Source organism: Geospiza fortis, unplaced genomic scaffold (assembly GCF_000277835.1).
Source record: "Geospiza fortis unplaced genomic scaffold, GeoFor_1.0 scaffold171, whole genome shotgun sequence".
Classification (NCBI taxonomy): domain Eukaryota; kingdom Metazoa; phylum Chordata; class Aves; order Passeriformes; family Thraupidae; genus Geospiza; species Geospiza fortis.
Genome location: NW_005054313.1, coordinates 921588 through 934004, shown reverse-complemented (window position 1 = coordinate 934004; position 12417 = coordinate 921588). Strand labels below are relative to the sequence as shown.

Below are 12417 nucleotides of genomic sequence, written 5' to 3'. Positions count from 1 at the left end.
CAAAGGACAAATTCTTCCCCTGCTACACACACACACACACACTGCACAACTATTTTATGTGGAATTAAGTTAAAGGAGAGAAAAAACCCCGTAGGGTGAACTCAGTGGAGGATAACAGAAGAACACTATTCCTAGAGCATTTTTCACACAGGTCCCCACAATCACTATGCTTGGGGAGCTCAAATAAATAGCCTGAGGCAAGGGTGAGATGCCCAGCTCTGTTGCTATTAAAAGAATTGCTCCAGGCTAGAAGAGGCTGAAGAAGTACAAGGTATTCAGCTCATGCAGGACAACTAAAATGCTAGTAACAGATGAGCTTGCAGCTGTGGCCAACCAATATAGCTCTTACCAGCGGTTCTTGCAGAAAGATTTGATCTCCCTGAGCCATAATACATCCCTCCAGTTTGAGTGGAGGCAGGAGGTCTGGCTGGGGCAAGTAATATTGCTTTATCTGTCACAGAAAACAAGAAATAAAAATAACCAGTTACTTGGTAACTGAGCCTCTTATGATGTTTGAAAACAGAGCACAATCATCTTTGTACCCCATTCTAGAGAGCAAAACCTGGCACTGTGATAAGGGGACTGTACAAGTACATGAGCCATGTCATCTCCTCTACTGGTGATTAAAATCCCTTCTTGAGTTGCTCCTGTAGCTCAGCCAGGACACGTCAGTGCCCTAAAACAAGACTAGCTGACCACTTGCTGTTCTGTTGCCTCAACAAGTAACATCACTTTCACCCCACCTGCAGTGTTATCCCTCCTTTAAACAGTGAGGATCAATAGCTGCTGCTGCTATTGAAAGTTATAGATACATAATGATGTTATAACATTTTACACCTTTACACCAACTTACTATTAAGTGCCCTCTGTTACCCAAAAGCTGTCTTGGCTCTGTTCATGTTCCTTTCCCAGACCCTATACTGTCATGGGAAAGCTGGAATTAGTCAGCATGAACTCTTTGGATGATTAAAGGGGAGAAAATTACTTGTCTCAAAGAAAGCACAGCCTGTCCAATGGATTGAGGAAATGTGATTGTCTTGTTGCCATGAGCAACACTGCTGGGGGATGAGTTAATCCTCCCAGATCCAACATGGACTTGGGTATTCTCCCGATGGGAAGACAGCAACAATAATTACTGTGTCAGCACATATCCTTGGGGAACTATGGGAGGGTAACTGCTGTGCACTGCTAAGGAACAGGGAGAGCACAAAGAACTTCCATGGGCTCACACTTTCCACAGCACCTAAGAACTGAAGGGTTGGAAAGAGCTCCAAAAGATCCTTCCTCTTCCACCCGATGGCAGGAAATGAGTTTGTCTCCAGATGTTTACCCAGTCTGCTCTCTCAGTGTAGCAGGGGTTTGAACACCTCCTTAGGGAAGTGTCACAGCACCCAAACATGCTTCCAGTGTGAGGGAAAACAACTTCCCCAATATTTAATTGTTTGCCATTTTGGTTGAAGTGCAGAATTCTGCAGCCCCATGACGGAGCAGGACTTTACCTGGGACAAAAGTGTTTCCATTATAGAGGTGGCCAGCTGGGAGTTCCTGCGAAGGACATCATAAAAACCCTGGAGACAGGAAGGAAGGACAAGTTGGCTGACACAGCAGAGAAAATGAACCACAGGCATAAGAAGTTGGCGTCATCAGACTGCAATGACACTCTGGCACCGCAAGGAACCATGAGGAAGTAACAATGTGCTCAGTGTAAAACTCCATACCTGGCAAAGCAAAGGCACCACAGAAAGAAGGTATGAATCAGAAAAAGTACGAATTTCCTCACAGGGGCCCTCTCACAAGCTGTATCTCCCTAGCAGCGGTGGCATCAAGCCCAGAGTGACTTTCACTGCTATTTAACACAAGCACAAGATCCAACTTCAAACTGTGAAACCCTGCTTCAAAGGCAAAACAAGCCAGTGGGGAAACTGTAGGAGGCAACAGATCCTGAAGACTGAGAAAACTCAGTGGATGGATAAAGCAAGCACAAGTTTTCTAGCAACAGTGACGAATACACCCAGAACTTGAAGCTCACCAAAGGTCAATCCAACCCAAGATAAGAAGGAAACAAAACCTCTCTGACTGGTATAGGGATTTTTTCCTCAAGGTGGTACTCCATGGTTATAACACAACCTAAGATATGCACCCAAAAATGGCCTTTATAACAGGCCTATCACAACAGACCTAAGGACAGCCAAGATTTTATAGAAACTTGGAAAGGAAGAGGAGAAAAGACAGATCCCTGATGCAGTCTCAAGGAAGTTTCTCCATACTCTCCAGACAGGGTTTTCTTTGGAGCCCATAATTAACTCTCAACAGCTCCACATCTACCCAGTGCCTGTTATACCACTCCTCCTCACAGGGCATCAAACAGCCTTCCTATTCCCTAGGCCCTACCACAGCAAGACAGACTTTGACATATTTTTGCTCTTAAACAATGCATGAGCTGAAGAAGACACATCAACGTGTCTTTGGGTGCATAATGGTCAAAAAAACAGCAACAGAAGGAGTGAAAACATGTTACACGTGTCCCATGAAGAACAAAACTGAGCTGAAAGGCTGTTTTTCACAGTAACATGGCTGTTATTTACCTGAGGCTAGAGAAGAATCAGACCACAGAAGAGCTTGTGGCTGTTTAAGAGACAGAAGAAACCATGTTTACCTCATATAACATGAGTCGAACGTCTGCTTGCTGGCTCAAACATCGCCTCAGGCTGCCCAGGATTTCTAGGCAGAAGGCCTCATTAGCTGCAGAATTATAGCAGGCATGAACATCTGCCTGGACCTGAGAAGGAACATTAGTCATGTTATACTGGTTACAGTATCACAACACAGGAGCAAGGTGATAAGGGTCTGGCCCCTGAACAATCGCTGAGATAGTCCTTGTGCTGCCAGGCTCCTCATCACTGTCATGGAGCAGTGGGAATGCTCTCCAGAGCACTGGTGTAAGAGAGAATGGCTCTGAGAAGCAACATCTCCAGGCCAGCTTCTCTTTGCACATTGCACTTCCTAAAGCTTTCCTTACAGGAAGGAAATCCTTGCTGGATTTCCAGCACTAATCCTTACTAAAGCTGTATTTCCATTCTGGGGGAACACTTTCCTTTTGAGTTGTTTCAAACAGTGGGTACTAGACACCAGACTGTCTCACATGGGACTCCAGAACAGCACTCACCTGAGTGGCACCAATGGCCTGGCTGCACTGGGAAGAGGACAAGCTGCCCAGAACCTTAAAATTTCTTAACAGGAGCAAAAAGCCAGCGACTGCAGCTTTACGAGCATCGAGCTGCCTGGGAATTGGGACAGGAAAGAGGGTTATGTAAGGAAATGTGGAAGCAAGAAGCTCAGAAGCACATAAAATATCAACTCAGCAATGAAAAAAAGGCCGCAAATACAAAGTGACTGGGCCTTGTACAACTGTATTTCCCAAAAGGGCAGTACAGTTCCAGACAATCAAAGCTCGGCAGTTTGCTGGAAACTCCCCTGCTCTACACTCTCACAATATTCAATCTCCTTTCTGTCTTACAATGCTCACACTCAGGAAAAGCCCAGGCCAAAACCCAAGTATTAAATATCCCTTGAAAGCTGGGAGAGTGTCACAGACCTCAGAGTTGGAAAATTCCTAATAAAAACCTGGTATTTTGCTTTACTCACAGAAACATCAAGTCCTTCCCAAGACCAAGTCCCTTGCTTTGAAAAATAATCCTAAATTTTGAATTCTATATTCATAACCAGGTAGCCACTGGCCAACAAAATCCAGTCTACAATCACAGCAGGATGGTTTGCTCAAAGCATGACAAAGACAACACCTTGTAAGAGATCAGAGGGAACATGGCAGCTCAGCATTTTGATCAGTGGCTCCTTCCAGACCCTCCCTGGATGTATTTAGCTGTGGAATTGGTTTTAATTTTGCCTATGCATTTGGAGTTCCCAACAGCTTTCTGAACTTGCAAAGCCCATTCATTCAGAAGGGGGCTGGGATTTTTGCTACTGGGATTCAGTGGAGCTGTGGCTGTACCACAATTCCAGGCTAAAGGGACAGGAGACGTCACTATCCAGTTATGGGAAGAACATTATAAGAAGACACTTAGCTCAAAATAAAAAATACTTCTGCTCCAAAGCCATAAATGAGTTGTAGAAATTTTTTCAAAGAATCCTCTCCCCGGCTTACCTGGAAAAGATAGCTTTTTGGAGAACAAGTATCAGGGAGTCCCTCACTGACATGCTGACTTTGAGCAGAGGCTGGAAAGGAAAATAACCTTTGGAGAGAAAAGCACTACGGCATGCCAAGCCCTTGGGGCATATGAGCTCATCTTCCTCAGGCCCATCTGGCCCTGCATTTCCAGTACTGTCATCAGTACAGTAGGAAGACCAAAACATTTTAAAATAGACAAGAAAACCCATAGAGCTGTGGCAGTGAGACACCTTAGCAGGTCAGTGAGGACACAGCGCAAGGGCTTAGGAAAATAACTGTTATCCCCAGGTTGGACAAAGCAGGTGAAAGCTAAAACACCAGGGCAGTAGCTCAGCCCAGGCAAAGAGGAACACTGACATGGAGCTTGGAAGGAGAAAAATCAATGTGACAGCTACAGCTGTTCAGCTAAACACTGTGGACTTAGTTTTCTACAGGGTGCAGCATCTGGGCATCTTCCAGATGAAAGGTCAGCACAGAGCAGTTTTGGTCCTGTGCCAGACCACACCATATGCTTTTTGCTAGAGGGCACATGCAAATCCATGCTTGAAGAACAGTTCCATGCTACACCAAACAACCCACAGCAGAGAACGAAGGCTTATTTCATGAGGGTTATCAGATCATGCATATAATTGTGGCCCAGAGCTGTCACTGGAACTGAAGAAGCAAGGAGATCCATGGAGAAATGCAAAGTTTTACCTGTACTGCCCGGAGAAGGCCTTGCACTGTGTCAATGGGCAGAAAGGACAAATTGTCAAAGGTCTCTGTGACTTTGGAGGATGAAGTCTGAAGCACGAGAGGAGCAGATACAACAATATTGGACAGCAAGTCTGAAAAATAAAAGGACAAAAAGAACAGCTGATGCCAAGGGGCCAGAAAAGCCTCAGCAGAAGATGTCTGCAGAGCTAACAATTACAGACTAATCAAAGACCTTCCATGGCACAGAGAGGTCACTGACAAACTGAGTCTACTGCAGACACAAAGCACTAAAAACGCTCCCAGCCCAGCTGAAGGGCCTCACCCACCAGAGGGCACTGAGATGCAAGGGAAGAGGCTGCAGCACTGACATCCCAGCAGCCCCAGTGGCTCCCAAGCCCAAGAACGAGGAGAAAGCAAGGCTGGGAACGTGGAACAGGCAACTGACTGATGATTGTGATTTTCTGTGCGTCAGCTGTTCCATGGCAACTGCCTGCAAACATATTTTTCACCTGTGATGAATACAAGGCAATCTGATGCAGCTGATACCTCAGTCAGAGGAGAAGGAACAACTGATTTTCTTGGCTTCAGGTCACTTCAGCAGGTGCTTCAGAAACCAAATCACATCCTGGGCTGCATCAAAAGCAATTTGGCCAGCAGGCTGAGGGAGGGAATTCTCTCCTTCTACTCCACTTTGGTGAGAGCCCCCTTGGAGCACTGTGTCCAGCTCTGGGGCTCTCAGCACACGCAGGACAGAGACCTGCTGGAGCAGGTCCAGAGGGGCACAAAAGTTCTCAGAGGCTGAACCACCTCTGCTATTGAGATGGGCTGAGAGTTGGGGTTGGTCAGCCTGGAGAAGCAAACTTTGGGGAGACCTTGTTGTAGCCTTTTGGTACTCAGATGGGCTTTATAAGATGGGGACAGACTTTTTATCAGTAGCTTTGTGATAAGAATAGGACTAATAGTTTTAAATTAAAAGAAGGTAGATTCAAAGTGGATATAAAGAAGAAATTTTTTACAGTGAGGGTGGTGAAACATTGGCACAGGTTGCCCAGAGAGGCGGTGGATGTCCCATCCCTGGAAACATTCAAGGTTAGGCTGGATGAGGCTCTCAGCAACCTGGCCTAGTAGAAGATCTCCATGCTCATTACAAGGCAGTGCACTAGATGACCTTCAAAGGTCCCATCCAACCCAAACCCAATTCTGTGATTCTATAATGAGTTTTGAGGAGCTGTGTTGTGACTGTCCACAGAGCAGAGCACATTTCTCTCTCTCTTTTCTGTTACCTATGAAGTGGCTGACAGGAGATGCTGCTTTTGTGAGGACTCTGTTCAGGACCTGCTCAAGAATATCACTTCTGATGGGCTCATGAACCTGAATGAGGAAGAACAATAAATAAAAATCAAAACCTTTAAGATATTCCTGTACTTCACAGCACAGGCATTGTACGGTACAAAGCAAATCCCGATCTGAGAGGTAAGCAAGGATGGTCACCAGGAGTCCCCTTTCAGCTAAATCCACACAGATTGATTCAGGTTTCATCCCAGGACAATCAGAACCAGCACATCAAGGCACACACAGTACACTCAGAACATAACGGTTCCAATCATCTATGGGATCAAAATTTAGTTTGGTGAAGATGAATGGATTTCAATCCCACCTTGTCGGATTTTATTTGCACCTCTGAATTCCTCTACCTCTCTAATTTCTTGGAAACTGTACTACAGTTTATAATAATAGGGATTACACAAGTATCATGACAGCTGGAACAGATTAGAATTAGGTCTTCATGAGAATGAGGATGTCCTCTTCCAGATGGAAAGGGTCAAATAGGAGACAAAATCTAGTATTGTTTGCAAAACACTCACAATGGATATAGCAGGCAAGGTTTTGACACTGTTTACCAGGATAGAATAAGAACAGAAATTTGCTGGTTTTCCTCACACCAAAAAAATCTTTCTCCAAAACCTACATTACCTTAAATGTTTCCAGCAGGATATTTGCTCCCAGTCTGCAAGCCTGCTGGGCTGGCATTTTTGAAAGACCATAACTGTTATCAGCAGCTTTTCCTCCAAAGGGCTTTTTTGGTTCATAGGATTCCATTAGGCTGAAGCCAAGATCCACCAGGCCCTGAGTAACATGGTCCCAACCAAATGCACTGAGGAAAACATTAAATAGATGAGGAAAGAAACAACTTAGTCATAGGAAAGTTTGGATTAGAGCTGAGGCAAAATCTCCTGCAGTCATTCCAGGGTCCAAAGCAGCAGTGAGAGGCACTTGATGACAGCAGGGAAGATGACAGCCCTCACAACCCTGTGCCTGTCCTTAGGCTGAGGGACAGGTGCTCAGCACATCTCTGCAGTCCTGGTTCTCCATCAGAATTCCTTTCCAGCCCAAAGGTTCCCTCACCATTGGGAATTATGTGCCCTCAGGTCTGACCTGAACATAACAGCAGGCTACAGCTGGGATGCACAGGTACCCTACTGATGTCAAGATCTTCAAGTTGGAGAAGAGGAATGCCTCCCATCAAACTAAAGGACAACTGGCGACAGACCAGAGCTATCCCACAGGATGTTTAAAGGACTAACCAGTAAACCAGATTAAACAGTGAACCTACTCCTCATTCCTTGATCAGAACACAAACTACAGCCAGCAGTATGACTCACACTGTAGATTAGGCCCTGATCAGTTTAGTCCTTTGTACCACCAGAGCCTGAGATTTGAGGTAGAAGGAGCAGATTTATACAGCCGCATGTTGTTGTTGGTTTTTTTTAATTCGCTAATATAAAACTGGGATAAAACCTTTGGATTTTGACACTGATCCCTACCAGCACATGGTCAGAAGTATTTAGCATCCCAGAGTGTTTTAATAAAGCTGAAACTCTCCCCACTTCTAAAGCCCATTGAATATTCTGCAGCACGTGGCAGTAACTCACCTATTTTTCACCACTTCCAGAATGACAGCAGTTATATCATATTGTTGAGGAAACAAATCCTGCAGAAACTTGGAGGCCTGAAGGAACTGCAGGTCCTTGCAGCTTCTTGTGATTGATGTTTTCAAGAAATCAAATATCTGGAACATAAAATCATTACGTGTGAGGAAATGATCTTTGAAATGGGACCTGTATAGTCTTGGGTATGTTCCAGTAAGAGCACCAGCCAGACACAAGTTCCACTACAGCCTGCCAAAAATCTTGACTCACTCCTTTGTTAGGACAAATACACCAGTCTCATTAAGTGCCTCAAGGAGGGTGACTTGCTGCCAGATGCTCTTCATGTGGCCACCACAGAGCCAAAACATTAGAAAAATAGACTGCTTTTCTTCTCATCCTACAATACCAACCCACAGGAATCACTGCTCTGGAAAATTGTGATATTGCTCTGGGGTCTTTTACAGTGCTCAGTAAAGTACAGCATACCAATGATCTAATTGCCTACTCACAAGCATCCTGAAACCATTTTAAGCCTAATTCTGATGGGACTCTGACCTAACCATGCTTCCTTTCCTTTACAGGGAGTGCAGAGTGCATCCCCATGGAAGCTCTCTGCAAGCTTATCAAGCACATACCTGCTCTTGTAGTCTGTGTTTCACAGCAACTGACAGCAGAAGAGCCACGCTGAAGGGACACAGGGCTCTACCAGGGTCCTTCTGTTGCTCAGTCTAGGAAACAGCATGGAGCAGTGAGAAAACTTGTTGTCTTTACTGAAACACCCTGGAAATTCAGGCAGCCATCAAGCACATGTCTCTTCAAACATATCACAGCACTCGCTAAAGAGAACGTGACTGCAATCATAAAAATTATTAAATCCCTTGTCCAGATAATAAATTAAGTTTTTAAACCAGAACAGTGGCTGCTCCATCTTTGCCATACCTTCAGATGCCTAATTAGCTCCTCACCCAGGTCCTGGTCCAGGTTGATGACAGAAACAATGTGGAGGATAACGGTGCCTTCCACGTGGCGGAGCTGGTCCAGGGGCATTGTGGCCACCTCAAGGTCCACTGACCTGTAAGTTTTACCAGAAAATAAAAGCCAGAAATCATTCTTTATGGATTAAGAAGGATGTTCTTGTACAAGGTTTAAGTGTTCAAATTCAAGGAGCCCTGGGCAGGAGCAGTGTGAGTACAAATACCCAGGTAGTAAAGAGAGGGGTGACAGAGCAAGAACTTACTCTGGAACCCTCTGTTCTTCCTTCTGTCTCTTATCCAGCTGGTTGAAAAAACTGATGATTCCTTCCAAAACAGTCTTCTTACTGCCCTGCAAGGCAGGACATTACAATAAGCCACTGCAGTATCCCAGAGAACAATACTCAATTCCCACACCTGTCACAAATCTCAGGGTATCCTTCATTTCCCTCCATAAATTGCTAAGGCAGGTGAGCACTCCTCTATGGCTCATTTCCAGATTTCCAGTTTTCATATTTCTTTTGACTGCACTTAATCCTTTTGACTGCATTATAGAATAGCTGGAAGAAACTCAAGCTCACAGGTGTTCTGATTGTCTTTTTTTTTTTTGAAGTTGTTATTAATTAGAAAGGATCCTTTATGTTTTAATCAATTGGGAAGGCTTTCAAATTCCTAACCTTAAATCTAACAATACATTTTGGACCCAAATGACCCTCTATAACACACATATAATTTGTCTTTGGATCATTTTGGCATTGACTTGGTTACAAATGAAGCAGGGAAAAGAGCCATATCACCCTGTCAAAGGGCAGAGATGTCCCTGGCAGTATCTGCTCTGCAGAAGAGCACAGGAGATGACACATTCCCAGTACAAGGCAGACTACAGCCCAGCAGACAATCATAGTGCATGAGCTATTATTGTAGCATGCAGATCACAGAGAGTGAGCAAAACCACACTGAAAAAAACCAATCCCCTCTGTTGTCTGCTAGCTCTGTGCTCATCCCTCATTTTCCAAAGATTTGCTTCTTTTCCCATAAGGAAGACCAAGATCCCACCTTTCTCTGAGCAGTCAGCTTCTTCAGTCTAGAGGGAGTTAGAGGAAACAAAACCTACTGGTGTTCTGTTGTGTCCCTACAGCATAGTTTGGGAACAATCAGAATCCCTGCCAAAATCCAGAGTACAGATGACTGGATATTTTCTTTCTGTTGGACTAAACCTGAGGGAAATCCAGATCCCGTGAGCTTTTACCTTTGCAGAAAGCAGCAGCAACTGATAGACCAGAGGGGGAATTTCCTGCAGGTCTAATTTGGAGAACATCCTAAGGACCTTTTCCACCACAAACTGCAGCTCCTCTCCTGATAGTGGAATATCCCTGTTGAATCAAAGATTGTTTTTTCATAAATTTATTTGCCAAGGCTCACTCACACATGGAATAAAAACCACAATGCCATGCCCAGATGTGTTTTGCATCCAAATGGATCTGGTGTGGATGCTCACTGACCAACCATCCATGGTGCTTTGCCTGGTATGGTCAAGCCTCCTATTTGTACTTGCCCCAAACTGCTTATGAAATAGGACACAGAGAGGACCATGGCACAAGTTGATGCTAAAGAGAAAAAGAATTACCTGAACATGTTGGCAAGATGTATTACACATCGAGGATCCCACCTGGTAAAACAAAAATATGTTGGAAGATTAAGAGCAAGCTGGATTATCATTTAGCTCTCCCCTCCTACACAATTATTCAATGTCACCACTTCCCTGTTACATTCTGATACTAAAATCAGAAGGCAGATTTCCACCAGAAATCATCAGCACCAACCCAACCACCCACATTTCCAGAGTTCTGAACTGCCCCAGCCCCTTTAATAACAAATGCCAGAAAAGGAATAAAAACAAGCACTTCCTGAGACCAGTTCATACAGCAGTCTCACAAGATCTGGGAACAGGCTGCTCCCTTGCTTTCCCAGCTAGAGAGGACACTGCCACAGAGGGCAGAGATTCAAGGATGACAGGACACACAGCCCATGGTGATGCCTTTTTCCAAGCACAATGTGAAACACAATATTTTGCCACGTAACCAAGACCTGCCAGACATACATACTTGCTGGAGCAGAGGGTATTTATCAGCTGTTTCTTAAACTCTTCCCCATTCAGTTCACCTGAAAAAGCAAAAGTCTTAGGAGCTGATTGCAGAGGAAGGGAGGACAAGCTGCAGAGAAGGAGCTGATAGGGGTTACCTTTCCCATAAGCCAGGTTCTCCTTTGAACTGGCCAGGGCTGTGAGAACAGTGGAAAACAGCTCCAAGGATTTCCCATTAGTCAGGTTGCCCCCTTTAATGACATCCACAAACAGGCTGGCAAGCTCTGCTAATGCATGGCCTGGTAGCTGGCGGGCCTGGGAGAACACACAACAGGAGAGAGTCTGAGGCAGTACACAAAATTCCACATACACATCCAAACTGTCACCAAAAAACAGCAGAAGACAGAATTTCTTACAGGGAAATGCTCCCTTTAAGGAAATATTCAGCCCTGAGATCTCTGTTTTGTACTGTTCTTTAGAGAACAGAGCAATAAATCAAGATAATGAGATTATAGGTTTAGAGTTTTCAGCCTAGGATTAAATATCCAAAGATAATCAAGTTCACACACTGAGCCAATTCCAATACAAGCTAATTTAGTCTAGGGAAGATCCATGGAAAGGATACAACTAATTTTCCTCAGTGGCTTAGTCAAGTATCTCAATTTACATATTAAATTATACTCAGCAGAGCCCAGGAAAGCCAGCCCAAAGGAGCTTTACCTCCAGCATCAGCAGTCCTATGATTTCAGACACCTTGCCCAGATGCAGGTCCCCTGACTCCACTAGTGGGACGCAGTGCTTGTAAACCTGGAGTCTCCTGAGAACACCGCTTCTCTGGGAACAGGGGGAGCCTTACAGCAAGCAAAAGAGGGACAGAAGAGAGGGGAGAAAAGTTATGCAAGTAACACGTTGCAAAACGACAGGAAATCAGCGGGGATAAACTGTCACCTGGCTGTAACTTCCTATTTTACCTATCTGGCAAAATAAATAAAAAACCCCAGAGAACAGGAAATACTTGGATAAAATAGCCGGCCACCCTGTTACCACATCCTGTGGTTCACTCAGCCTGCATCCGGAGACCAGGAAGGGTCAAAACTTTGAGAACAACCTGCTTGGCAATTATCTCTCACCTGGCCAGCTCAGTGCTACTGCAAGGCACCTAAGGGCTCTCAAAACCAAACCGCACTTACCACGGGCTCTTCACAACTCCAACCCAGTTTGCTATCTCCCCACATGTATTTTGGATGTCGTGCTGGCTTGTGACAGCCCTGACCAGCGGGTTTCTTCTAAAAGTGACAATTCCCTGTGCTGCTAAGCACTTTCCTGTGTGCTGCACCCACCGGCTCCCACCAGGGCTGGGGCCGCAGCCCCCCGAGCTCAGCCCACACATCACCCACCTTTGAAGATCCCTCTCAGCAGAGCCGCCGTCTCCCTGCCCTTCAGGGCCTGCCTGGTCACCATGTCGCCCAGCTGCAAGACAAGGGGATGCTGTGAGCCCCCACCCGCCCGCGGCGTACACCCGCTCCCCGCGGGCACCGCGCACCCACCTCG

General features: G+C 45.3%; 1 protein-coding gene across 1 annotated transcript in view; it reads right to left on the bottom strand.

Moving 5' to 3' along the window:
• The window catches only part of FANCI (FA complementation group I), a 26787-nt gene that overhangs the window by 11744 nt on the left and 2626 nt on the right, over nt 1-12417 (bottom strand). Inside the window, exons 2-19 of the mRNA XM_005419717.2 lie at nt 12264-12336; nt 11587-11717; nt 11025-11181; nt 10889-10946; nt 10411-10452; nt 10033-10156; nt 9050-9135; nt 8752-8884; nt 8448-8540; nt 7816-7952; nt 6857-7037; nt 6166-6253; nt 4883-5013; nt 4163-4233; nt 3167-3281; nt 2657-2779; nt 1500-1568; nt 350-451 (exon numbers count right to left, since the gene is read on the bottom strand). Coding sequence (XP_005419774.1) covers nt 350-451; nt 1500-1568; nt 2657-2779; nt 3167-3281; nt 4163-4233; nt 4883-5013; nt 6166-6253; nt 6857-7037; nt 7816-7952; nt 8448-8540; nt 8752-8884; nt 9050-9135; nt 10033-10156; nt 10411-10452; nt 10889-10946; nt 11025-11181; nt 11587-11717; nt 12264-12336 — 1914 coding nt within the window. The remainder of the gene's footprint in view (nt 1-349; nt 452-1499; nt 1569-2656; nt 2780-3166; nt 3282-4162; nt 4234-4882; nt 5014-6165; nt 6254-6856; nt 7038-7815; nt 7953-8447; nt 8541-8751; nt 8885-9049; nt 9136-10032; nt 10157-10410; nt 10453-10888; nt 10947-11024; nt 11182-11586; nt 11718-12263; nt 12337-12417) is intronic.